General features: G+C 40.8%; 1 protein-coding gene across 4 annotated transcripts in view; it reads left to right on the top strand.

The window, feature by feature from the left end:
• The first annotated feature begins 1,811 nt into the window (after nucleotides 1–1,811).
• LOC134356145 (uncharacterized) overlaps nucleotides 1,812–26,387 on the top strand; it is a 54,075-nt gene continuing 29,499 nt past the window's right edge. For all 4 annotated transcript variants that reach the window (XM_063066801.1, XM_063066802.1, XM_063066799.1 and 1 more), the window contains exons 1-7: nucleotides 1,812–1,986; nucleotides 4,136–4,260; nucleotides 5,452–5,542; nucleotides 13,241–13,320; nucleotides 13,405–13,449; nucleotides 14,489–14,532; nucleotides 21,074–21,255. In XM_063066801.1, coding sequence (XP_062922871.1) covers nucleotides 1,879–1,986; nucleotides 4,136–4,260; nucleotides 5,452–5,542; nucleotides 13,241–13,320; nucleotides 13,405–13,449; nucleotides 14,489–14,532; nucleotides 21,074–21,255 — 675 coding nt within the window. In that variant the 5' untranslated portion in view covers nucleotides 1,812–1,878. The remainder of the gene's footprint in view (nucleotides 1,987–4,135; nucleotides 4,261–5,451; nucleotides 5,543–13,240; nucleotides 13,321–13,404; nucleotides 13,450–14,488; nucleotides 14,533–21,073; nucleotides 21,256–26,387) is intronic.

The following is a 26,387-nucleotide window of genomic DNA, read 5'->3' on the forward strand; positions in this document are numbered from 1 at the left end:
GACTCGCCCGAAAGCTGACTGCTAAGGTCTGTGTGGAAGCCTTGAATATTCATTCGTTTTGCTCTCTCTCTCCTTCCCCCCCACTGTCCATTGCCACGGCAGTGATTACTGCGAATTGAACTGAACTAAATTGAATTGAACTTTGCGTCACTTTTAAACTGGTCGTTTACCCCTAGACAACGATAGAGCTTGATTGATCCTGTTGTCTTAATTCTGTGTACATGTATGTTTATCATTGCTGAACTGTTGCATTCATTATCCTTTTGATTAGAGTACTGTGTTGCTTGTTTCTTTAATAAAACTTTCTTAGTTCTAGTAATCCAGACTCCAACTGAGTGATCCATTTCTGCTGGTTTGGCAACCCAGTTACGGGGTACGTAACATTCTAAAGAAGAGTGCTTGGTTTGATAAATTTGGATGCATTGGTTAAGTTATTGAAGCAGAAATCCAGCTGCCCAAGTGTAAACCCCACCATCACGGCTGTGAAATTTAAACCCAGTTAAAATTTGCAAAGAGAAAATCAGGCACTAGTAATGGCAACCACAAAATTACTGGTTTGTAGTAGAAACTGATCTACTTTAATAATGTGCTTCAGGGAAGGAAAGGTTCCAAAGTTGTCAAGCTGAGGAGTGGTAGTGGGAACAAGCTCCCACTACCTAAAAATGCTCCTCATGGCATGCGCCTCAAATAGCCTCTGACAACCAAGTCCAACTCCTGGCCTTCCCATGTGGTTTAGCCTCCAAGCCCTGTGGAACTGTTTCTACTGACAGGAGAAGGGGCGAAGGTGGGTCCTGGCGCCTTAAGACCAGTGCTTCGGGTAGATGGAGTTCGTCAGCCTGGGAAGGCAGTCCATTTAAGAGAGGGAAAACTCTGATTTCAACCCTCCGCTGCCTTGTGGCCATACCCACTCATGGGAAAGGCTTTGGGAGTAAACCCTGAGGACAAATCCAGAGCTGGAGTCCCTAAGGCAGTCCAATATTGTTTTCAACCTCGCTCTGGCAACTCCTGCGACATCACTGGTGCCAAACTGTTTTAACCCTTGCCCTTCCCTTGGACAACATCGGTGTCGTGCAGAGGGGAGACTTGCTGCTTGGGCAACAGCCGGTCTTCCATACAACCTTGCCCAGGCCTGCGTCGTGGAGAGACTGAAGCAAGACTTTCCAGGCGCAGATCCATGGTCTTGTGAGACTAACAGATGCCATTCAGAGCAGGAAATCTGTCACTCTTGCCTAAGTGTTACTCCAGAACCATCAATGTTGTGAACTCTTAATACCCTCTGAAATGGCATGCCTCTGAATTCAAGGGCAACTCAGGATGGATAATAAATGCCTTGCAGTCAATCTCATTTCTGATAAATGATTTTTCTCTTCTCTCGCGTCAACATTGAGCTCAATAAATTGAAAATGCGTCCTGACGAAGGGTCTCGGCCTGAAACGTCAACTGCACCTCTTCCTAGAGATGCTGCCTGGCCTGCAGCGTTCACCAGCAACTTTTATGTGTGTTGTTTCAATAAATTGAAAATGTTTTTTTAAAAAACCCTGCAGATACTTGACATCTGAAATAAAATAGAAAATGCCTGAAACTGTCATTGGGTACTTTCTCACTTATTTTCTCTTTTCAAAGATGTTGTCAGATTTGTTACTAGGCTTAAGTTATCCTGAATCCTTTATATTCAGTGGAATCTTACAGGTGAAACATAATAAAACTTGTCAGGAAGTTCGTTTTCCGACCTGCAAAATGTTTATTTGAGAGCCGGGAACACGCATGCGTACTAGCTCTGCTAGCTGCGCATGCGCAGTGGAGATTGGGGCCTGGTGATGAGGCGGGAAAGAGCGGCTGGAGGCAGGGTTTCTGTGGAGACGATGTCTTTTGTTGAGTATGACATCTCACAGAGAGCACGTCCGCGGGCCTTGGATTGCAGAGCTGCTGCTCGAACAGAGATCCGGCTGGAGTTGCTATAAGTCGGCCCCGGTTCAAGTCACAGAGGTAAAGCAGCCGAGACTTGCAAGGGGAACCCTCTTTGTGGCCTCAGTTTCTAACAGGCAACTGATTATAAATGCTACACAGCAGATATCTCGCCCGTTAACAAGATGTGTTTAAAATCATCGGAATTTCACCTGAATTTTTTAAAACTTCTACGCACTGTTTGCTTAGAATACACCCTTGGGTGCTGTGTTAGGTCTGGAGTGCAATGCGAAGCGAAGCAACATTAGCAGAAGAACGGACTGGACCGCATTAGATTGAATCTTACGTATTGTTACGTGGGACTTAACGATCCTTTTGGATTGATTTAATGAAACTGGTAGAAAGTTGTTGAGAAATTGACTTCTCCGGCAAAAATTGCTAGTTTCCTGATTATGATGTGATTTTTTAGAGTATTTGTTTAAGTCTAGCAGAGTTCAGTTTCCTGCTTGCGTTCCTGGGTTTAGCAACGTTTCTAGCAATGTTCCTGTGAGCGAACAATGCTTGAGATACCAAGCAATCAAGACTTGTGCAGAATATACAGATTTATTGATTTTAGTCATAAATTGTGGCAAAAAGATAAAAGGCATAAGTTACATTTTAAAATGTATCTTTTTTTCTATTGGATTAAATAATTGGGTGTGATTCCGTTTTGAGATGTAGTGCTCGTAATACATGTATGCAAATTTTGCTTGTCTCAATCATTTATTTGACAATTTGGTTCTCGTTTGGAGATCAAGGTGAGTTAAGGTTGAGAAAATGTCACTGCTCTTTTAAAAAAATGTCAATTTGATTATTGCAATGTGAACTTTACGAAAATGATTTTTTGGTAATTTATTTTTTTATTGAAGTTCATCAAACAAACATTTCCATAAGATGTATTTCAGATACTGTACATATATATCATATAATCATATTTGTCACAAATCTCCACATAATATTTATCTGAGGTACTGTATACACTTATAGAAAGGAGAGGAAAGAAAGAACAATTGAAAGAAAAAACTATGTACAAAGTAGGGAGTGTTTTTTTTTAACAACATACTCATTGACTTGTGAGAATAAAATCAGGCTTATGAGGTGTTATGTAGTTAAACCAATTTTCTCCAGTATGAATAAAATTGTTCCAACTTATGATTAACAGATGCTGTTATCTTCTCCATTTTGTAAATGTCCACTGTAATTTCCATCCATACATTTAACGTTGGGCTCTCCTGTGATAACCATTTCCTGGTAAGGGTCTTTTTACCAGCCACCAGCAGTATATGAGGCCCCATGTGCCACCTAGGCACTAAGGGTTCAGACGACGACGACCAGCAGTACATTCATTAAATATTTATCTCTTTTCAACCATTCTTGAGGTATATACCCAAAATATATGGTCTTACTCTCTAAGGGAATTTCACACTTAAAGATGTCTTGTAGGGCATTATGTATCCCACTCCAATAGTCTTTGATAATGGGGCATTTCCAGAAAATATGATAATGGTTTGCATTTTGATTTCCACAATTTCTCCAGCAAACGGGGGTTACTATCATAATGGGATTTCTGAGAGGGTGTAATAAAATATCTTATCAAGTTTTTCCACCCGAACTCCCTCCATTTCTGTGAACTGGTACACTTCCATTGATACCTCCATATTATTATCAGTCTTCCTCAGATATTATTATCTGTCTTTCCTTCTCCCATTTTGTTTTAATGTATGAAGTTGAATGTGTTTTAAGATTTGACAAACCTTATACACGCTTGAAATGATTCTACTAATGTCTGAATTATATGCTTTTCTAAATAACACTATCAGACATATACTTGCCTTGGTTACATTTTTAACCATTCTATTAACATACTGTCGCATCTGTAAATACCGGTAAAAGTCTTGTTTTTCTAATAAGTGTTTCTCTTTGAGCATTTCAAAACGGAACAGTGTTCCTTCTTTCATTATGTTGCAAATAGCTGTTATTCCTTTCGCTGTCCAGTCCTTAAATCAAGCATTCAGTTTATTCGGCGTAAAATCCGAGTCATATGCACACCATTTAAGAACTGCAATGTCTCTCTCTAGTTTATATTCTTTTATAATAGTTTTCCATATTTTAAGAGTCCATTTCACCCACGGGTTATCAATAGTAGTTATATAACTTTACCAAAATGCTGATATAAGGAGTTCTTTTACAGCTTATTCCACTTGAGAACTGGATTAAGGAAGCTGGATATGAATCTGCTGTTGTTGTCTACATATCCGATTTAAAGTACAGAATTAAGGCTGTGCTGACAGCAGAAGCGGGATATAACCTTCAGCAGTAAGTAAAAGTGAAAAAATCTAATTTGTATGTCGTAATTGCATTTTTGGTAATCCTAGAAAGAGCAAATCCTTGGCCCATGTCCGTACAGAAACACCTGGGGACAAACCTAGTTATCTTCTTGTTAGAATGTATCTGAAATATTAAAGAGTTATTTCAATTTCTACATAAAATTGTAGGTTAAAGTAGTACATGATTGAAATACCATATTCAAGGCAACAATTAACAATGGTTATCAACCAAGAAGCAGAAGGATTTTTTCTATTAAAAAAAAAGGAAATAATAAAAAGCGCTTAGTTGACATCAATATTACTTTCATTGATAACATGTCCAGTAATGAAATGTCTTTTTATATGCATTTGGAATATTCCTTTAATGGGACTTGTGAATGTAACATTTTTGCCACTTTTATGACTGGTAAATAAAAATGATCCAAGAGATAATTGTGTAATCTGGCTTCAGAACACAAGTGCTTTAATTAGGCTCATGGTCTAATGTTGCACCTGGGCAATGATGTGCAATTGGGAATACTGTATTTTGAACTCGTGATGAATCAAGGCCTCTTCTGCTTTTCAGGTGACTGTTAAAAATATTAACATCATGCTTTGACATTCTTTTGATATTGTTCTATCAATTAATATCAGAGTAAATATCATAATTATTTTTGGGTGGATGTCATATCTATGAGTGATTTTTGAATCAGGACAGCCTGCAGATAATGAACACTGAGTTGGACTGTGCTGAAATATGCCTTTTGATTTTGTGTTTTAAATTCTGTATTTTTGCTTGAGATTTGTGCTTCATTTTGGTTGTGTTTTGATGTTTGATATTTTTCTTTGAATGGGATGCTTCCATGGTTCTTTGTTTTGTGACTGTGGGGAAGCTGGATTGCAGGGTTGTATACTGCATACTTTGAATCTTAGATAATTGCTACATGTAAAGTGATTCATGACGTTAAGGTGCTTTGATATGTTTGATGTGATAAAGGCATGTAATGCATATGTAAATTCTGGAAAATTATCTGATTTGTGCAAGCTTTTTAAAAAAATTGTCCTATAATTCTGATACATTAGTTTACAAATTAATAGGGATTTTTGTTGTGGACTGTTTCGCCAAAACTGCATTCGTTGAATATACCTTTAGAGAAAATTTGTAGATCAACTTCTCTTATTTCTATGTTTTAATTTTTAGGGAAGAGGAGAACTATACACTCAGTCAACTCAAAAGCAAAGTTATTATTTTGAAAAAATTCAATATTCAGGTCAGATTGGAGCTGGAATTGGTAAGTATTTAGAGTTGTAGAACACTACAGCACAGAAATAGGCCTTTTGGCCATCTAGTTTGTGCCAAACCATTAATGTGCCTGGTCCCATCAATCTGTACCTGGACTATAGCCCTTCATATGCCTCCCATCCATGTATTCCCAGATCGTTAGTGCCCTACCGCTCACTGAGTAAGACCTACTCTGGCTGGTCCTCTGAAAGTGCAACGCCTTGCACTTGTCTGCTTTAAATTCCATCTGCCATTTTTCCAGCCGGTCTAGATCCAACTGCAAGCTTTGATAGTCTTCTTCGCTAATCTCTACAGCCCCCAGTATTGGTGTCATCCATAAATATGCTAATCTAGTTCATCACATTATCATCCAAATCGTTGATATAGATGACAAACAACAATGGACCCTGCACTGATCCCTGTGGCATGTTGCTAGTCACAAGCCTCCAGTCAGAAAGGCAACCACCTACAACCACTCTCTGGCTTCTTTCGTGACGCCATTGTTTAATCCAATTTACTACATTATCTTGAATGCCAAGTGAGTGATTCTTGACCAGCTTTTCATGCGAGACTTTGTCAAAGGCCTTGCTAAAGTCCATGTAAGTAACAGTCTCACCCTTGCCTTCATCAACTCTCCTGGTAACTTCTTCAAAAAACTGGTTAGATGGGACTTGCCACTCACAAAACCATGCTGATCAGTCCCTGTCTATCCAGATATTTGTATATTCGGTCCCTTAGAATACCAACCAAAAAATTCCCATGACTGATGTCAGGCTCACTGGCTTATTCTTAAAGCAACAACATTAGCTATCCTCCAATCCTTGCACACCTCATCTGTGGCTAGGGATGTTTTAAATATTTCTGCTAGGGTCCTTGCAATTTCTACACTTGCTTCCCACAGGGTCCAAGGGAACAGCTTGTCAGGTCCTCCTAAACACCACCTCTTGTAATCTGTATAGGATCCATGACTTAGCTGTGCATTTCCACATATCAATAAACTCTGTATCCCAAGTAAATACAGATGCAAAAAATCCAATTGAGATCTCCCTCATCTCTTTCAGTTCCATGTATAGATTAACACTCTGATCTTCCAGCGGATCAGTTTTGTCCCTTGCTATCTTTTTGCTCTTAATTTATCTGTAGAAGTCCTCAGGATTCTACTTCACCTTGTCTGCTAGAACACCCTCATGTTTTCTTGTGGCCCTCCTGATTCCTTAAGTGTTATCTTGTATTCCTCATTTGTTCCTGCCTGCTGATACCCGCTATGCATCTCCTTCTTTTCCTTAACCAGGGCCTCGATCTCTCTTGAAAATGAAGGTTCCATAAACCTGTTATGCTTGCCTTTTTATTCTGATAGGAGCATACAAACTCAGTGCACTCAAGATTTCACCTTTGTAGGCCTTCCATTTAGCAAGTACACCTTTGCTTGAAAAAGATCTACCGTGATCCACACTTGCCAGATCCTTTCTGCTCCCATCAACATTGGCCTTTCTCTAATTTAGAATCTCAACCCGAGGACCAGACCTAATCTTTTCCATAGTTATCTTGAAACTAATGGCATCATGATCACTAGATGCAACGTGTTCCTCTACACAAACTTCTTCACCTGCCTTGTCTCTTTCCCTAGCAGGAGATCTAGAATCACACTCTAGCTGGGACTTCTATTTACTGATTAAGGAAACTTTCTAGAGCACATTTGACAAACTCCCATCCGGCTCTTTTACAATATGGGAGTTCCAGTTAATATGTGGAAAGTTAAATCACCTACTATCACAACCTTGTGTTTCTTGCAGCAGTCTGTGATCTCTATACAAATTTACTCCTCTAAATCCTGTGGATTGTTGGGTGGTCTATAATATAATCCCATTAACATGGTAGTATTTTTCATATTCCTCACTTCTACCCATAATACCTCACTAGTTTGACGTGACTGAGCACTGCCATGACATTTTCCCTGACTAGTAACGCCACCCTTTAGCCTTTAGTCCTTCCTACTCTATCATGCGTAGAGCAACAGAACTTGAGCTGTCGGTCCTGCCCCTCCTGCAAGCAAGTCACACTAATGGTTACAATGTCATAATTCTTGGTGCTGATCCATGCCTTAAGCTCATCTGCCTTTCCTACAATACCCCTTACATTGAAATATACACAGCTCAGAACATTAGTCCCTAATCGTTGAAAATGTGTCAGTAATGTTTTAGCATTGCTACTGTAGTAAAAGTAAAATGATATTGAAGTGTTTGAAACTTACCAAAGTTTTTTTTTCATTGTGTGCATGTAATGATTGTTAAAGAAAAATAAATGAAAATAAGTCAAGCAACATTTCTGGAAGTCATTGCAGAAAATGGTTAAGCCATAATATTGGGACCTCTAATAACAGCAATCACAGGTTCAAGATGCCATTGATATAATAAGTGCCCCAAAATGATAAGATGCAAAGTACAAACAAAATTAATAGGCCATACTATTATTGATACTTATTTTGCTGTTCAGAACTTCTATTACAAAATCAATGGCATTCCAAAACTATGCATCTCTCCTTGAATATAATTAATAATTTATGCGAGAGACTTCTGAAGTTTTACAGCTTTCTGAAAGAAGAAATTCCTTTTTATCTTGTTGTTATCGTGTCTAGGACACGACCCACCCAGCCAACACACTTTTCGTCCCTTTTCCCTCCAGGAGAAGGCTCAGGAGCTTGAAGAGTCGTACGGCCAGATTTAGGAACAGCTTTCCAACTGTGATAAGACTGCTGAACAGATCCTGACCCGGGTCTGGGCCGTACCCTCCAAATATCCGGACCTGCCTCTTGGTTTTTTTGCACTACCTTACTTTCCATTTTTCTATTTTCCATTTATGATTTATAATTTAAATTTTTAATATTTACTATGGATTTGTAATCCAGGGAGCAGAAAGCGCAGAATCAAATATCGCTGTGATGATTGTACGTTCTAGTATCAATTGTTTGGCGACACTAAAGTATAAAGTAAAGTAAAGTGGTTGAGCCTTTTTTCAGTTGTCACTAATCCATCTAATTGGTTAGAAATTCCAATAATTCCACATCTGCCCTTCTAGAACCCCATTTCCTGCACTCCCCTTAAACTTTGTGTTCACCAACATAATTATTATACAACGTAGGGTCTAAAAATTTAATTAAAAGTCTGTTGGTGTATTAATTGGAGTAATATTCATTAGGCCAGGATATCTACTAGTTTAACACTACCAAGTATGCCAAATTACTGGAATTTTAATGTAATTCATCAATTCCTCGCCATGGGGAATATCTTTAGAGTCTACTGTCTTTTCCTCACAGAATCCTGTTTTCATAAACTAGGCTTGTATTATTCTAATTCCTAAAGTGGTACCGGCCGATTTGACTTTATCCTTCTGAATGAGACAGTTCACTCACTCCAGGAATCGACCGAGTAAACCTTTGCTGTATTGACTTCTGGTAATTGTATCCTTTAAAACATGGAAACCAAATCTGCAAACTGTCGCCATGTGTGGTCTGCCACAAGTTCTGTGAAGTTTTAGCAGAATTTCCTGACTTTTGTGCTCAATCTCCTTCGTGTTCAGGATCTGTATTTTTTTTGCTATTTTAATTATTTGACATAACCTACTGATATTCTAATTTTTATATAAACTTTTACAGAACAGAGAGTTTAATAAAGGAGGTGCTGCAGATGTTACCTACATAGAGCATAGAACAGTCCAGGCCCTTCAGCCCATGGGTTGTGCTGACTCTTTAACCTACTCCAAGATCAATCTAACCCTTTGCTCTTTAAATATCCCAAATGTATGTGCCTCTGCCACCACCCTTGACAGCAAATTTCTCACACCTACCATTAAACCATAGAAACCATAGAAACTACAGCACAGAAACAGGCCTTTTGGCCCTTCTTGGCTGTGCCGAACCATTTTCTGCCTAGTCCCACTGACCCTGCACACGGACCATATCCCTCCATACACCTCCCATCCATGTATCTGCCCAATTTATTCTTAAATGTTAAAAAAGAACCCACATTTACCACCTCGTCTGGCAGCTCATTCCATACTCCCACCACTCTCTGTGTGAAGAAGTCCCCTCTAATGTTCCCTTTAAACTTTTCCCCCCTCACGCTTAACCCATGTCCTCTGGTTTTTTTTCTCCCCTTGCCTCAGTGGAAAAAGCCTGCTTGCATTCACTCTATCTATACCCATCATAATTTTATATACCTCTATCAAATCTCCCCTCATTCTTCTATGCTCCAGGGAATGAAGTCCTAACCTATTCAACCTTTCTCTGTAGCTGAGTTTCTCAAGTCCTGGCAACATCCTCGTAAACCTCTGCACTCTTTCAACCTTATTAATATCCTTCCTGTAATTTGGTGACCAAAACTGAACACAATACTCCAGATTGGGCTTCACCAATGCCTTATACAACCTCATCATAACATTCCAGCTCTTATACTCAATACCTTGATTAATAAAGGCCAATGTACCAAAAGCTCTCTTTACAACCCTTTCTACCTGTGATGCTACTTTTGGGGAATTTTGTATCTGTATTCCCAGATCCCTCTGTTCCACTGCACTCCTCAGTGCCTTACCATTAATCCTGTATGTTCTTCCTTGGTTTGTCCTTCCAACATGCAATACCTCACACTTGTCTGTATTAAACTCCATCTGCCATTTTTCAGCCCATTTTTCCAGCTGGTCCAAGTCCCTCTGCAGGCTCTGAAAACCTTCCTCGCTGTCTACTACACCTCCAATCTTTGTATCATCAGCAAATTTGCTGATCCAATTTACCACATTATCATCCAGATCATTGATGTAGATGACAAATAACAATGGACCCAGCACTGATCCCTGTGGCACACCACTAGTCACAGGCCTCCACTCGGAGAAGCAATTCTCTACTACCACTCTTTGGCTTCTTCCATTGAGCCAATGTCTAATCCAATTTACCACCTCTCCATGTGTACCTAGCGACTGAATTTTCCTAACTAACCTCCCATACAGGACCTTGTCAAAGGCCTTCCTGAAGTCCATGTAGACAATATCCACTGCCTTCCCTTCATCCACTTTCCTGGTAACCTCCTCGAAAAATTCCAATAGGTTGGTCAAACATGACCTACCACGCACAAAGCCATGTTGACTCTCCCTAATAAGTCCCTGTCTATCCAAATGCTTGTAGATTCTGTCTCTTAGTACTCCCTCCAATAACTTACCTACTACCAACGTTAAACTTACTGACCTATAATTTCCCGGATTACTTTTCGATCCGTTTTTAAACAACGGAACAACATGAGCCACTCTCCAATCCTCCGGCACCTCACCTGTAGACAGCGACATTTTAAATATTTCTGCCAGGGCCCCTGCAATTTCAACACTAGTCTCTGTCAAGGTCTGAGGGAACACCCTGTCAGGTCCTGGGGATTTATCCACTTTAATTTTCCTCAAGACAGCAAGGACCTCCTCCTTTTCGATCTGTACAGTTTCCATGATCTCACTACTTGTTTCCCTTAATTCCATAGACTTCATGCCAGTTTCCTTAGTAAATACAGACGCAAAAAACCTATTTAAGATCTCCCCCATTTCCTTTGGTTCCGCACATAGCCGACCACTCTGATCTTCAAGAGGACCAATTTTATCCCTTACAATCCTTTTGCTCTTAATATACCTGTAAAAGCTCTTTGGATTATCCTTCACTTTGACTGCCAAGGCAACCTCATGTCCTCCTTTAGCCCTCCTGATTTCTTCCTTAAGTATTTTCTTGCACTTCTTATACTCCTCAAGCACCTTATTTACTCCCTGCTTCCTATACATGTCATACAACTTCCTCTTCTTCTTTATCAGAGTTGCAATATCCCTTGAGAACCAAGGTTCCTTATTCCTATTCACTTTGCCTTTAATCCTGACAGGAACATACAAATTCTGGACTCTCAAAATTTCTCCTTTGAAGGCTTCCCACCTACCGATCACATCCTTGCCAGAGAACAACCTGTCCCAATCCACGCTTTTTAGATCCTTTCTCATTTCTTCAAATCTGGCCGCCTTCCAGTTAAGAACCTCAACCCTAGGACCAGATCTATCCTTGTCCATGATCAAGTTGAAACTAATGGTGTTATGATCACTGGAACCAATGTGCACCCCTACACAGACTTCCATCACTTGTCCTAACTCGTTTCCTAACAGGAGATCCAATATTGCATCCCCTCTAGTTGGTCCCTCTATATATTGATTTAGAAAACTTTCCTGAACACATTTTACAAACTCTAAACCATCTAGACCCCTAACAGTATGGGAGTCCCAATCAATATATGGAAAATTAAAATCCCCTACCACCACAACTTCATGTTTCCTGCAGTTGCCTGCTATCTCTCTGCAGATTTGCTCTTCCAATTCTCATTGACTATTGGGTGGTCTGTAATACAATCCCACTAATGTGGCCATACCTTTCCTGTTTCTCTGCTCCACCCATAAGGACTCAGTAGACAAGCCCTCTAATCTGTCCTGCCTGAGCACTGCTGTAATATTTTCCCTAACAAGCAATGCTACTCCCCCACCTTTCATTCCTCTGCCTCGATCACATCTGAAACATCGGAACCCTGGAATATTAAGCTGCCAGTCCTGCCCCTCCTGTAGCCAAGTTTCACTAATTGCTATAACATCATAATTCCACGTGTCAATCCACGCCCCTCAACTCATCCGCCTTCCCCGCAATACTCCTAGCATTGAAATATATACACCTCAGAAGATTTTTCCCACCACTCACAACCTTTCTATTAGCAGATTTGCTTGAACTTTTAACATCATTTATTTTCACCCCAGCCACACTGTCAGCTCTAGCACTCTGGTACCCATCCCCCTGCAAATCTAGTTTAAAGCCTCCCCAATAGCATTAACAAAGCTTCCTGAAAGGATATTGGTCCCCCTGTAGTTCAAGTGTAACCCGTCTCTCTTGTACAGGTCCCACCTGCCCCAGAAGAGGTTATCCTGAAAATCTGAAACCCTGTCCCCTACACCAGTTCCTCATCCACTTGTGCATCCTCCAGAGCATTCTATTCCTACCGTCACTGCATGTGGCACAGGTAGCAATCCTGAGATTACCACCCTATGTAAAAATTCTTACATTCTATGTAAAAATAAAAGCTGCTTCTGACATCTCCCCCTATACTTTCCTCCCAACACCTTAAAGGTATACCCTACTTGTATTAGCCATTTCTGCCCTGGGGAAAAGTCTCTGGCTAATCCAATCAATTTATGCCTCTTATCTTGTACACCTCTATGAAGTCACTTCTCCTTCTCTCCAAAGAGAAAAGCCCTAGCTCACTCCACGTATTTTCATAAGACATATGGGTTTAAGAACTATCTATGGGAAACAGGAATATCTGCCTTAAAATAAACTGGCAACCATAGTCATTTCGTGCTCAAGGATAAAGTGATCACAGATTGAAAGGCTTAGCACTGTGATATATCTAATGAAGGATCCAGATGCAAGGTCTCGACCTAAAATGCCGACTGTTCATTCCTTTTTCACAGATGCTGCCTGACCAAGTTCCTCCAGTAGTTGTTTTTGCTCCAGATTCTAGCATCTGCAGTCTCTTGTGTCACCATGCTTTATTTGTTATCTTCGTGATTGTCAAAGGGATCCAGGCATTGCACTACCATTAATGTCACTACAGTCTTTTGCAGCAGGTGTTATTATTTATTCTCTTTTCACTTTCAGAAAGATTGTGAATTCTATCTTGTTGTTCAAGATTTGAAGATTCTACCAGGAGACATGGGTTTCTATGATGTATGCTCCTGGTAGGAAGAATTTTATGTCCTAAATTTATCGATTTTACTATTGTTTTTACTGAATATCTAAAATTTCAAACCTCTTTATTTCAGTAACAAGGATCTTGCTGTGCAGAAGAAGTTGAGAGAACTCTGGGAGTAGGTGCACATTATTTTTTAAGCTTGTGAACTTTTTTTTAAAAGTTGAAAAATTAGCAGACCTATTTATTGCTCTGAGTTGCTGAGGTTAGTTCCATACCCACTGGGATGAGTGACATCGAAGTTTTCTTTGGAATTCTCCCCCCCCCCCCCTATTGTCCCAAATTTTTTTTCTTGCCTTCAAAAGGTTCCTCACAAATTAACTCTGACCCACCCTTAAATCACCAGTCTTTATCATAGGACTTTGAAAGTATGTTTGTACTTTTTTTTAAAGCCACTTTGGCCGTTTTGTCCCATTAATGTGGTATGAAAGTACGTAGTGTGTCACCATCAGTATGCTTCCCATTTTTTTTCTTAAATGGCCAGGCTGGACTGAATAAATGAGTCATACGTCGGAACATTGTGAAAAGATACAAAACCTTTTATCACTGGAATTGATCGATGGCACTATGTAATTGAAATATATTGATTGTTATTCGATTGCCTCACTTTTGGCAATCCTCTAAGGAGAGAATTAATGTTTTACTGTGAGCATAGATTATGCTTTTAAAATCTTAGCACTTTTATTCTTTTATCTCCTTTGTATTTTATTTCCTGATTCGGGGCAAAGATCAACTGATTTTAATGTCCTAGTAAGGAGATGTGTTCCCGGGGCACAGTATACTGATGTGCAGTGTACCTTGCAACACTTGGCACCATATTTTTAAATGTGGTACCACCTGTGCAAGATGTACAGATACACGTTGCAAGCTATTACTTGAGACTGAGATTTCTATTTTTGAGTTGATTACCAAAATTAAGGAATAAACAGTCCCGGAGTATTCCTGCATTGTGTCTGTTGATCTTTTATTAAATGTGATTGACAATTGTCCTTGAAGTTGGAGGAACCTGGAATAGCAGAAATGTAAGGCTACTAATATTGTTAAATCCTGGCCATTCTATTTCTGACATCAAATTTAGTGTCGTTATTTTCATATAAGATAATTTAAAGAAATTAAGATTATGGATGAATTGTAACAATGTTCTCGTAATTTTACAGAAATTATTTAAATAACATGATAACACAAGAGAAGACATTTTCTGGTAAACTTTCCCTTGATTTTTACTCTTGTATATGCACCTGTGATCTTTGTAAATTTTAAAATATGTCGCTAATGACAAAAAGATTAAATATGTCAATAGCAACAAAAACGCTAGTGTCAAAATCCACATCAAGTAGTGATCAGTTTAATCGTTGAACCTAGAAATATGATCTCAATTCCTTCATCATTACTGGTTCAAAATTGCAGGATTTTCTCATGGTTGGTTTACCTTCAGTGCCAAAGTTACATGGTTTTAATGAGGGCTTCCCAGAAATATCGTAGGGGGGCATTTGACCTAGCTAGTGATCATATTGTCTCATAAAGTAATTAAATAGAACACAAAAAAAGACTAGTTTTTAACCAAGAACTAAGCAAGTAACTTGCATCTTGTAACTGATTCTAAAACAACTTTGCCAGAAATCTTGTAGTAAGCCACAAACACCCTTATAACCAGCAAAAATATATAATAGCTTGGCAATATAATTTTGTTTTGCAATGTCATGATGTATTCTGTATAGCCCGAAGGGTATAGCCCATGAGCCCTGTTAATATCATAAGGTTCATAGAGTAAGGTATTTGACAAGATCCCTCATTGTTGGTTCATCCAGAAGGTTAAGATACGTGGTAAATTTATCATTTGGATACAAGATTGGTTTGAAGATAGAGAGTAGCGGTAGATGGGAATTATTCTGGATGGAGGTTTTAGACCGTGTGTTTCACAGGAATCCATACTTGAGCATCTGTTGCTTATGATTTTATATATACATGTTCGTGAGTTTGCAGATGATACAAAGATTATGGGTGGTGTGGATGGTGTAGAAGTTTGTCAAAGGTACAGCAGGATATAGGTCAATTGCAGATATGGTTGGAGAAATGGCAGAAGGAGTTTAATCCAGACAACTGTGGGCTGTTGTATTTTGGAAGATCAAATGTAAAGAGTGCACAGTTAATGACAAGGCCCATATATACATCAATGTACAGAGGCAACTTGGGATCCAAGTCCATAGCTCACTGAAAGTGGTTATACAAGTTGATAGGGTGATAACAAAGCCATTAGGCATTCTTGCTTTTACTAGTTGAGGCATTGAGTTCAAGAGTGAGGAAGTTTTTATAAAACAATGTTTAAGATGCATCCGGAGGATTGCATTCAATTCTGGACCCTCCCTATTAGAGGAAGGATGTGGAGGCATTGGAAAGGGTGCTGAAGAGGTTTACTAGGACACTGCCTGGATTAAAGAAGCTAAAGGGAAATCTGATATAAAATTTATATGATGACAAGAGGCATAGATAGACAGTTGATATATTTTTCCCAGGGACAAGATGTTTAATACTGGAGAGCATCCATTTGAGGGGAGGAGGGATGTTCAAACAAGTATTTTGCAGGGTGACGGATGCCTGGATTTCACTGTCATTATTGGTAGTAGAGACAAATAAGATGGAGGCCTTAAAAAGGCCCTTAGATAGGCGTGATTGTGCAATGAACAGAAGGATATGGACATTGTGTAGGCAGAAGCATAGTTATTTATGTGTTTACTTATTTGTTTAATTAGTTTGGCACAACATTGTGGGCTGAAGGGCCTATCCTGTGCTGTACTATTCAGTATTATGTGTTTGGTAGATACATTGAACAGGAGAAGAGAGGAGAAATCCCTGATGCTTTTACTCCTGAATTTATGTGACTTGGACTAAGGAGCCCTGAGCTCAAATTTGTTGCCAGCAGTGAGCTGTCCATATTTGCCACCGACTTTGTGGTGTGTTCTGATTCAACTTTTCTGCATTCATTGATAAGGTTTTACAGCCATGAACACAAATAGATAGGTTTTTTTCTGAACCACCTATGAGATGGCATTCAGGAACAGCTTCAGGAAGCAGGGCCATCAACGGATCTGCAGAAAATTTGAAAGCAGGCAAAGCCACACCTCAAGCCTTAACTGACTGTCTTAACATGTCGTGAATTCTGAATGAATAGCTCTGACAAAAAAATGTTGGGAAACTATCAGAATCATGTTTAATATGACATGTATTGTGAAATTTGTGGATGAATCAATACAGTGCAAGGCGTAAAATTACAAGTTACAATAAAAAATAAAAGTAATACAGAAGAGGAATCATGAGGTAGTGTTCATGGACTGTGAAGAAATTTTGATGTTGGAGGGGAAGTAGCTGTTCCTAAAGTGTTAAGAGTATGTTTTTAGGCTTCTATACCTTCTCCCCAATGGTAGTAATGCAAAGAGAGCATGTCCCAGATGATGAGGGTTCTTAGTAGGTGTCCCTGAGGCACTGCATTTTGAAGATGTCCTCGGTGGTGTGGAGGCTTATGCCTGTGTTGGAGTTGGCTGAGTCTATGATTCTTTCAATCCTGTGCATTGGAGCCTCCATGCCAGGCAGTGATGCAAGTAGTCAGCGTGCTCTCCAAGGTACATCTGCAGAACTATTAACAATCTAGAAAATAGTTAAACATATTTCAAAGATTATTAAACTAAACAGTATATTTGTTTACTTATGACTCTTGTTAGTTTGTTTAAAAATATTTAAGGAAACTCAGTTTGTTCCAAAAAACATCAAAATTGCAGTATGATTCCCAACATACTTCACGTTCCTATCCATTCAAATCAATAAACGTTCTATTCCTTTATCAGTATAACTTGAAGCATTGCAGATAGTTGACATTCTTCATAAAGGCAGTAGAGGAATTTTCAGCAAGAGAAGACCAGCAAATTTGCAACTTGGTGAATGCACCATCTTAAGTGTTGGCACTTAGGGTGACGCATGCTGTCAGTTCATCATGGAAATGCCAATGTTTCCAGTCAAGTGTTTCTTTATCACTTGCTACTTCATGATGCTCTTATAAATAAGCTGAATAAAACTCAATAATGAGTATATAGTTTTAGATACTGTTGTGGGGATGACCTCCCAGAGAATGCCACGGAGATCGCATTACTGGCACTGAACATGGGTCCTGGTGCAGAAGGGAAAGAGGGAGTAGAGGGAAGCAGTAGCGATAGACTTGATAGGGGAACAGAAAGGAGATTCTGTGGATGTGAATAGGATACCCGAATGCTGTGTTGCCTTTCAGGTGCCAAGTCAGGGACGTCTCGGATTGCATCCATAACATTTTGGAGAGGGAGGGAGTGCAACCAGATGTCTTGGCACATATCAGTACTAATGATGTAGGAAGGAAGAGCAAAGAGGTCCTGAAAAGAGAATTTAGAGATCTAGATAGAAAGCTGAGAAGCAGGACCTCCCGGATAGTAATTTCTGCGTTGCTGCTTGTACCACACACCATTGAGGGTAGAAACAGGATGATTTGGCAAGTTAATGCATGGCTGAGAAGCTGGTGCAGGGGGCAGGGCTTCAGGTTCTTGAATCATTGGGATCTCCTTTTGGGGAGGTATGACCTGTTTAAAAGTGACATGTTGCACCTGAACCTGAGGGGAACTAATATTCTGGCTGCCAGGTTTGTTAGAGCTGTTGGGATGAGTTTAAACTAATTTGGCAGAGGGGTGCGAACTAGAGTGAAGGGACTCAAGATGAGACAGATGGTAAAAAAGCAAAGATAGTGTGCAGTTATACTGTCAGGGAGGGCAGGCAGATGATAGGACATAACTGCAGCCAGCAGGGTGAGTATCAGTGCAATAGTGATGCATAATCAAAAGGGGTAGCAAATGCAGCACTCAAGTGTTATATCTCAATGCTCAGAGTATAAGAAGTAAGGTGGATGGTTTTGTTGCACTAATACAGATTGTCAGGTATGATGTAGCCATCACTGAATTGTAGCTGAAGTATGGTTGTAGTTGGAGCTGAATGTCCAAGGTTACGTGTTATATCAGAGGGATAGGAAGGTCGGCAGAGGGAGAGGCATGACTCTGCTGGTAAAGAATGGTATCAAATCAATAGAAAGATGTGACATATGCTAGGAAGGTGTTGAATCCTTATGGGTTGAGTTAAACTGCAAGGGTTAAGGGACCCTGATGGTAGTTATATACAGGCATTTTAACAAGAGCTGGGATGTGGACCACAGATTACAACAGGAAATAGAAAATGTGTGTCAAAAGGGCAATACTATGATAGTCATGGGAGATTTTCACATGCACGTCATTTGGGAAAATCAGGTTGGAAATGGATCTCAAAGGAGTGAGTTTGTTGAATACCTAGGAGATGGCTTTTTAGAGCGGTTTGTTGTTGAGCCTACTCGGGGATCAGCTATACTGAATTCGGTGTTATGTAATGAACTCTAAGTGATTGGGGAGCTGAAGGTAAAAGAACCCTTGGGAGACAGTGATCACAGTATGACTAAGTTCAACTTGAAATTTGATAGGGAGGAAGTAAATACTGACGTAGCAGTATTTCAGTGGAGCAAAGGAAACTACAGTAGTATGAGGGGGGAGTTGGCCAAAGTAAATTGGAAGGAGATGCTGGGAGAGGTGACAGCAGAGCAGCAATGACGTGAGTTTATAGGAAAAATGAGGAAGGTGCAGAATAGAAGTATTCTAAAAATAAAGAAATTCTCAAGTGGCAAAATAGTACAACTGTGGCATACAAGGGAAGTCAAAGCTAATGTAAAAGCAAATGAGAGGGCAAACAACAAAGCAAAAATTAGTGGGAAGATGGGATTGAGAAGCTTTTAAAACCTTACAGACAGCAACTAAAAGAATCATTAGGAGGGAAAAGATGAAATGTGAAAGCAAGCTAGCAAACAATAGCAAAGTGGATAGTAAAAGCGTTTTCAAGTATGTAAAAATAAACGAGAGATGAGAGTGGATATAGGACAACTAGAAAATGAAGCTGGAGAAATAATAACAGGGGCCAAGGTGATGGCAGATGAACTAAATGACAATTTTGCATCAGTCTTCACTGTGGAAGACACTGGCAGTGTGCCAGATGTTGAAAGGTGTGAGGGAAGAGAAGTGAGTGCAGTTACTATTACAAGGGAGAAGGTGCTCAAAAAGCTGAAAGACCTAAATCACCTGAGCCAAATGAACTGCACCCTTGGGTTCTGAAAAGTAGCATTAGAGACTGTAGTGGCATTAGTAAGGATCTTGCAAAAATCATTGGACTCTGGCATAGTGCCAGAGGACTAGAAAATTGCAAATGTCACTCAACTCTTTAAGAAAGGAGGAAGGCAGTAGAAAGGAAATTATAGACCAGTTAGCCTGACCTCAGGGGTTGGGAATATTTTGGAGTCTATTGTTAAGGATCAGGTGATGGAGTACTTGGTGACACAGGACAAGATAAGTCAACATGGTTTCCGTAAGGGAAAATCTTGCCTGACGAACCTGTTAGAATTCTTTGAGGAGATTACAGTTAGGATAGATAAAAGGATAGATAAAGGGGAATCAGTGGATGTTGTTTATTTGGACTTTCAGAAGGCCTTTGACAAGGTGCCACACATGAGGCTGCTTACCAAGTTAAGAGCCCATGGCATTACAGGAAAGTTACTGGCATAGTTAGAGCATTAGCTAATTGGTAGAAGGTAATGAGGAATAAAAGGATACTTTTCTGGTTGACTGCCAGTGACTAGCAGTGTTCCACAGGGGTTGGTGTTAGGACCACTCCTTTTTATGCTATATATCAGTGATTTAGATGATGGAATAGATAGCTTTGTCACCAAGTTTGTAGGTGATACAAAGATGGGTGGCGGGGCAAGTAGTGTTGTGGAAACGAGAGTGACAAACGAAACGCAGTGTTGGAAAATGCATAGTCATGCACTTTGGTAGTAGAAATAAATGAACAGACTATTTTCTAAGTGGGGAGAAAACCCAAAAATCTGAGGTGCAAAGGTACTTGGGAGTCCTTGTGCAGAACACCCTAAAGGTTAACTTGCAGATAGAGTCGGTGGTGAGAAAGGCAAATACATTATTAGCATTATTTTCAAGAGGTCTAAACTACAAGAGCAGGGATGTGATGCTGAGGCTTTATAAGGCACTGGTGAGGCCTCACCTTGAGTATTGTGAACATTTTTGGGCTCCTCATCTAAGAAAAGATGTGCTGGCATTGGAGAGGGTTCAGAAGAGATTCACAATGAAGGTTCTGGGAAAGAAAAGGTTATCATATGAGGAACATTTGATAACTCTGGGTCTGCACTTGCTGGAATTTAGAAGGATGGTGGGGGGGGAATCTCACTAAAACCTTCTGAATGTTGAAAGGCTTAGACAATAGATGTTTCCCATGATGGGGAAGACTAGGACAGGAGGGCACAGCCTCAGGATAGAGGGGCATACATTTAAAACTGAGACATGGAGAAATTTACTTAGCTGGGGGTACTGAATTTGTGGAATTATTATCACGAGCAGCTGTGGAGGCCAGGTCATTTAAGGCAGAGCTTGATCTGTTCTTGATTAGACTCAGCATCAAAGGTTATGGGGAGAAGACTGGGGAGTGGGGCTGTGGGGGGGGGGGGGAAGGATCAGTCATAGTTGAATGGCAAAGCAGACTCAATGGTCCAAATGGCCTAATTCTGCTCCTATGTGTTAAAGTCTTATAGAAATTCATCATTTTATTGGTAAACAATGACAAAATTAATCTTTGTTTTAAATCTTTAGATCTCGGTTTATCAACTATGATTAATGCAGCAGAGGAAGATGAAATTAGAGTGCTGAAACATGCTGCTGAACTTTGCCTTGATCCAAATGTTGATTCCAAAGCTTCAACATCCACAACACCGTTTTTGTTAACATCACTGAATCAACCTTCAGGATGGAAAGCTATGAGAAGGCAAAATAAGGTACCATGGGTTTAATTGTTTTCTCAGGTATTTGCAGTTAATGCTGCCATTTGTATTGTGTGAGGAGGATTAAAGTTCATCATGCTTTCAGTAAGTTATAAAACTTACTGTAACCTTCATGGTTTATCTGAGTTGATAAAAATGAACATTTTTTCTAGGACTCTTAGAATGGGGTTTTCAAGTGAGATCCATGTTGCGTTTCCTATCTTCATGCTGCACCACAGTCCAAAAACACGTCGACTCCAACACATACCCAGACGGTACTCAGTCGACTGCCCACTGTCACAATCTAGAGCGTGTATCAACCTCTGTTTAATGGTTCAAATGATTTTACAATTGGGCAAAGCTTGTGGAAAACTTCCAGCTGCGCCATGCAGAACTGCTGACATTTTCCCACATCGGTGGCAGAAATAGAAAGATTTATGCACATGTGACATATGGGCAGAATTAGAGCATTCAGCTCATCAAGTCTGTTCTTCCATCCCTCTCAACCCCATTCTTCTGCCTTTATTTCTGTAAACGTTGATGTCCTTACTAATCAAGAAACTATCAATATTTGCTTTAAATATACCCAATAACTTAGTCTTCACAGGCAAATGTGGCAATGAATTCCACAGATTCACCACCCTCTGGCTAAAGAAATTCCTCCTCATCTCTGTTCTAAAGGGACTTCCTTCTATTTTGAAGTTGTGCCCTCTAGTTCCAGACTTCCTCACTATGGGAAACGTCCTTTCCACGTGTACTCCAGCAAGTACAGGCCCAGAGCCATCAAATGCTCCTCGTACTGTAACTGTTTCATCCCTGGGTTCATTCTCATGAATAACCTCTGGATCTTCTCTCATGCCAGCTCATCCTTCCGGAGATAAGGGGTCCAAAACTGCTCACAATATCCCAAATGCGGTAAGACCGATGCCTAATAAAGCCTCAGCATTTCATCCCTGCTTTTATATTCTAGTCCTCTTGAAATGAATGCTAACATTGCACTTGCCTTCCTTACTACCAACTTGACTTGTAAGTTAACCTTTAGCGAATCCTGCACGTGGACTCCCAAATTCTTTTGCACTTCTGATTTATGATTTTTTTCCTTGTTTAGAAAATAGTATACACCTTTATTCTTTCTACCAGAGTGTTTGACCATGCACTTCCCTACATTATATTCCGTCTGCCACTTGTTTGTCCATTCTCCTGATCTGTCTAAGCCCTCTGCAGACTCTCCCCACTCCTTCAACACTACCTTTTCCTCCAACTATCTTTGTATCACCTGCAATCATGGCCACTATGACATCAATTCCATCGTACAAATCACTGACATTGTGAAGAGAAGCAGTCCCAACACTGACCCTTGCGGGACACCATTAATCACCTACAGCCAACCAGAAAAGGCCTCCTTTGTTCCCACTCTTTGCCTCCTGCCAATTAGCCAATCGTTTATTCATGCTTGTATCTTTCCTGTAATACTGTGGCTTTTCATCTTGTTTAGCAGCCCCATGCGTGACACCTTGCCAAAGACAATCTTGGCATTCTCTCTGAATATTCACAACTATTCCTGGTTTTTTGGAAACCTCTTCAGATATTACAGATATTAGATTGAGTCTTTTCTATAGGTTTCTATGTAAGTCTAATATCATTATCTATTCACTTGATATACTGATCTATTATTTATTTCTGAAAGATTTGCAACAATCTCTCAGAAACAAGTAATAGATTTGCTATTTGATCCATGGTCAGACTGACACATTGCTCAATGAATTATTTATATATGTTTGCTCATTGTTAATTGTTGCAAACTGCTTGATTATCTCCCCAGTATGATGTTGGCAGAGCCACCTGATAGATGGGTGCATTTTAGTTATAGCACATTTAAAATGCCAGATCATCATTATTGCTAATGAATTAAATCAGAGAAATGTTTATGGATGGTGCTATATATAATCAGTTTGTGGGGGAAAATGTTGAATATTTGATGATATAAAATCATATGGAAAGCGGCCAGTGCGTGAGTGGGCCAGTGAAGGAGTGGAGCTTTGAGGCTTTGACTCGAGAGATTCTGGCAGTTTTGGCAGTTGGTTTGTGCAATCAAGTCAATCAAGATTTGAATAGATCAGCAGAAAGCTGTTGATTAGACAATCAAGATTTGAGTAGCTCAGACTCAGCAGAAAGCAGCTGATTGGGCAGTCGAGGTCAGGTGACCAAACATTTTGAAAAGCTCAAACAGATAAATAGAGGGATAGCTCAAGCGAAGCGGCCAGTGCATGAGTGGGCCAGTGAAGGAGTGGAGCTTTGAGGCTTTGACTCAAGAGATTTCGACGAGAAGAGGCGGAGGACAAGCTAGCTCGCAGTTAGTTTTTACAATGTCTGCTGAGACGGTGATGTGCCTCTCATGTGAGATGTGGCAGTTTTGGGGGAACGCCCCTCTCCCGCAGAGTCACATCTGCCAGAAGTGCATACGGCTGGGCGATCTGGAAGACCGTGTAAGGAATCTGGAGCAGCAGCTGGATGACCTTCGACTCATACGGGGGAATGAGGCAGTCATAGATGAGAGCTACAGGGAGGTAGTCACACCTAGACTGTCGGAAGCAGGTCGTTGGGTGACAGTCAGAGGGGGGAAGGCGAAGGTGAGCAGACAGGTAGTGCAGAGCACCCCTGTAGCCATTCCCCTGAATAATAAGTTTACCATCCTGGATACTGTTTGCGGGGACGACTGACCAGGTGTGAGCCACGGTGGCAGGGCCTCCGGCACTGAGTCTGACCCTGTGGTGCAGAAGGGTGGGATGGAGAAGAGGAGAGCTGTTGTCACTGGAGACTCTTTAGTCAGGGGAGCAGACAGGAGATTTTGTGGACGTGAGAGGGGCACCCGCATGGTTTGTTGCCTCCCGGGTGCCAGGGTCCGGGATGTCTCTGACCGGGTGCACGACATCCTGGTACGAGAGGGAAAGCAACCAGAAGTCGTGATACATGTTGGGACCAACCACATAGGCAGGAAGAGGGATGAGGTCCTGAAGTGTGAGTTTCAGGAATTAGGCAGAAGGCTGAAGAACAGGACCTCAAGGGTGACGTTCTCAGGATTGCTGCCAGTGCTACGTGACAGAGATGGTAAGAATTGGAGGAGATGGCAGTTGAATGCGTGGCTGAGGAGTTGGTGCAGGGAGCAGGGTTTTAGATTTTTAGATCATTGGGATTTCTTCTGGGTAAGGTGGGACCTGTACAGATTGGATGGGTTGCACCTGAACTCGAGGGGGAGCAATATCCTTGCAGGTAGGTTTGCTAGCACGGTTCGGGAGGGTTTAAACTAATTTGCGAGGGGGATGGGACCCAGAGTGATACAGCATAGAAACATAGAAAATAGGTGCAGGAGTAGGCCATTCGGCCCTTCGAGCCTGCACCGCCATTTATTATGATCATGGCTGATCATTCAACTCAGAACCCTGCCCCAGCCTTCCCTCCATACCCCCTGATCCCCGTAGCCACAAGGGCCATATCTAACTCCCTCTTAAGTATAGCCAATGAACTGGCATCAACTGTTTCCTGTGGCAGAGAATTCCACAGATTCGCCACTCTCTGTGTGAAGAAGTTTTTCCTAATCTCAGTCCTAAAAGGCTTCCCCTTTATCCTCAAACTGTGACCCCTCGTTCTGGACTTCCCCGACATCGGGAACAATCTTCCTGCATCTAGCCTGTCCAATCCCTTTAGGATTTTATACGTTTCAATCAGATTCCCCCTCAATCTTCTAAATTCCAACGAGTACAAGCCCAGTTCATCCAGTCTTTCTTCATATGAAAGTCCTGCCATCCCTGGAATCAATCTGGTGAACCTTCTTTGTACTCCCTCTATGGCAAGGATGTCTTTCCTCAGATTAAGGACCAAAACTGCACACAATACTCCAGGTGTGGTCTCACCAAGGCCTTGTACAACTGCAGTAGTACCTCCCTGCTCCTGTACTTGAATCCTCTTGCTATAAATGCCAGCATACCATTCGCCTTTTTCACCGCCTGCTGTACCTGCATGCCCACTTTCAATGACTGGTGTATAATGACACCCAGGTCTCGTTGCACCTCCCCTTTTCCTAATCGGCCACCATTCAGATAATAATCTGTTTTCCTATTTTTGCCACCAAAGTGGATAACTTCACACTTATCCACAGTAAATTGCATCTGCCATGAATTTGCCCACTCACCCAACCTATCCAAGTCAACCTGCATCCTCTTAGCATCCTCCTCACAGCTAACACTGCCACCCAGCTTCGTGTCATCCGCAAACTTGGAGATGCTGCATTTAATTCCCTCATCCAAGTCATTAATATATATTGTAAACAACTGGGGTCCCAGCTCTGAGCCTTGCGGTACCCCACTAGTCACCGCCCGCCATTCTGAAAAGGTCCCGTTTATTCCCACTCTTTGCTTCCTGTCTGCTAACCAATTCTCTATCCACATCAATACCTTACCCCCAATACCGTGTGCTTTAAGTTTGCACACTAATCTCCTGTGTGGGACCTTGTCAAAAGCCTTTTGAAAATCCAAATATACCACATCCACTCTACTAGTTACCTCCTCAAAAAATTCTATGAGATTCGTCAGACATGATTTTCCTTTCACAAATCCATGCTGACTTTGTCCGATGATTTCACCGCTTTCCAAATGTGCTGTTATCACATCTTTGATAACTGACTCCAGCAGTTTCCCCATCACCGACGTCAGGCTAACCGGTCTATAATTCCCTGGTTTCTCTCTCCCTCCTTTTTTAAAAAGTGGGGTTACATTAGCCACCCTCCAATCCTCAGGAACTAGTCCAGAATCTAACGAGTTTTGAAAAATTATCACTAATGCATCCACTATTTCTTGGGCTACTTCCTTAAGCACTCTGGGATGCAGACCATCTGGCCCTGGGGATTTATCTGCCTTCAATCCCTTCAATTTACCTAACACCACTTCCCTACTAACGTGTATTTCGCTCAGTTCCTCCATCTCACTGGACCCTCTGTCCCCTACTATTTCTGGAAGATTATTTATGTCCTCTTTAGTGAAGACAGAACCAAAGTAATTATTCAGTTGGTCTGCCATATCCTTGCTCCCCATAATCAATTCACCTGTTTCTGTCTGTAGGGGACCTACATTTGTCTTTACCAGTCTTTTCCT

Source organism: Mobula hypostoma, chromosome 14 (genome assembly GCF_963921235.1).
Source record: "Mobula hypostoma chromosome 14, sMobHyp1.1, whole genome shotgun sequence".
In the NCBI taxonomy this organism is placed as follows: Eukaryota; Metazoa; Chordata; class Chondrichthyes; order Myliobatiformes; family Myliobatidae; genus Mobula; species Mobula hypostoma.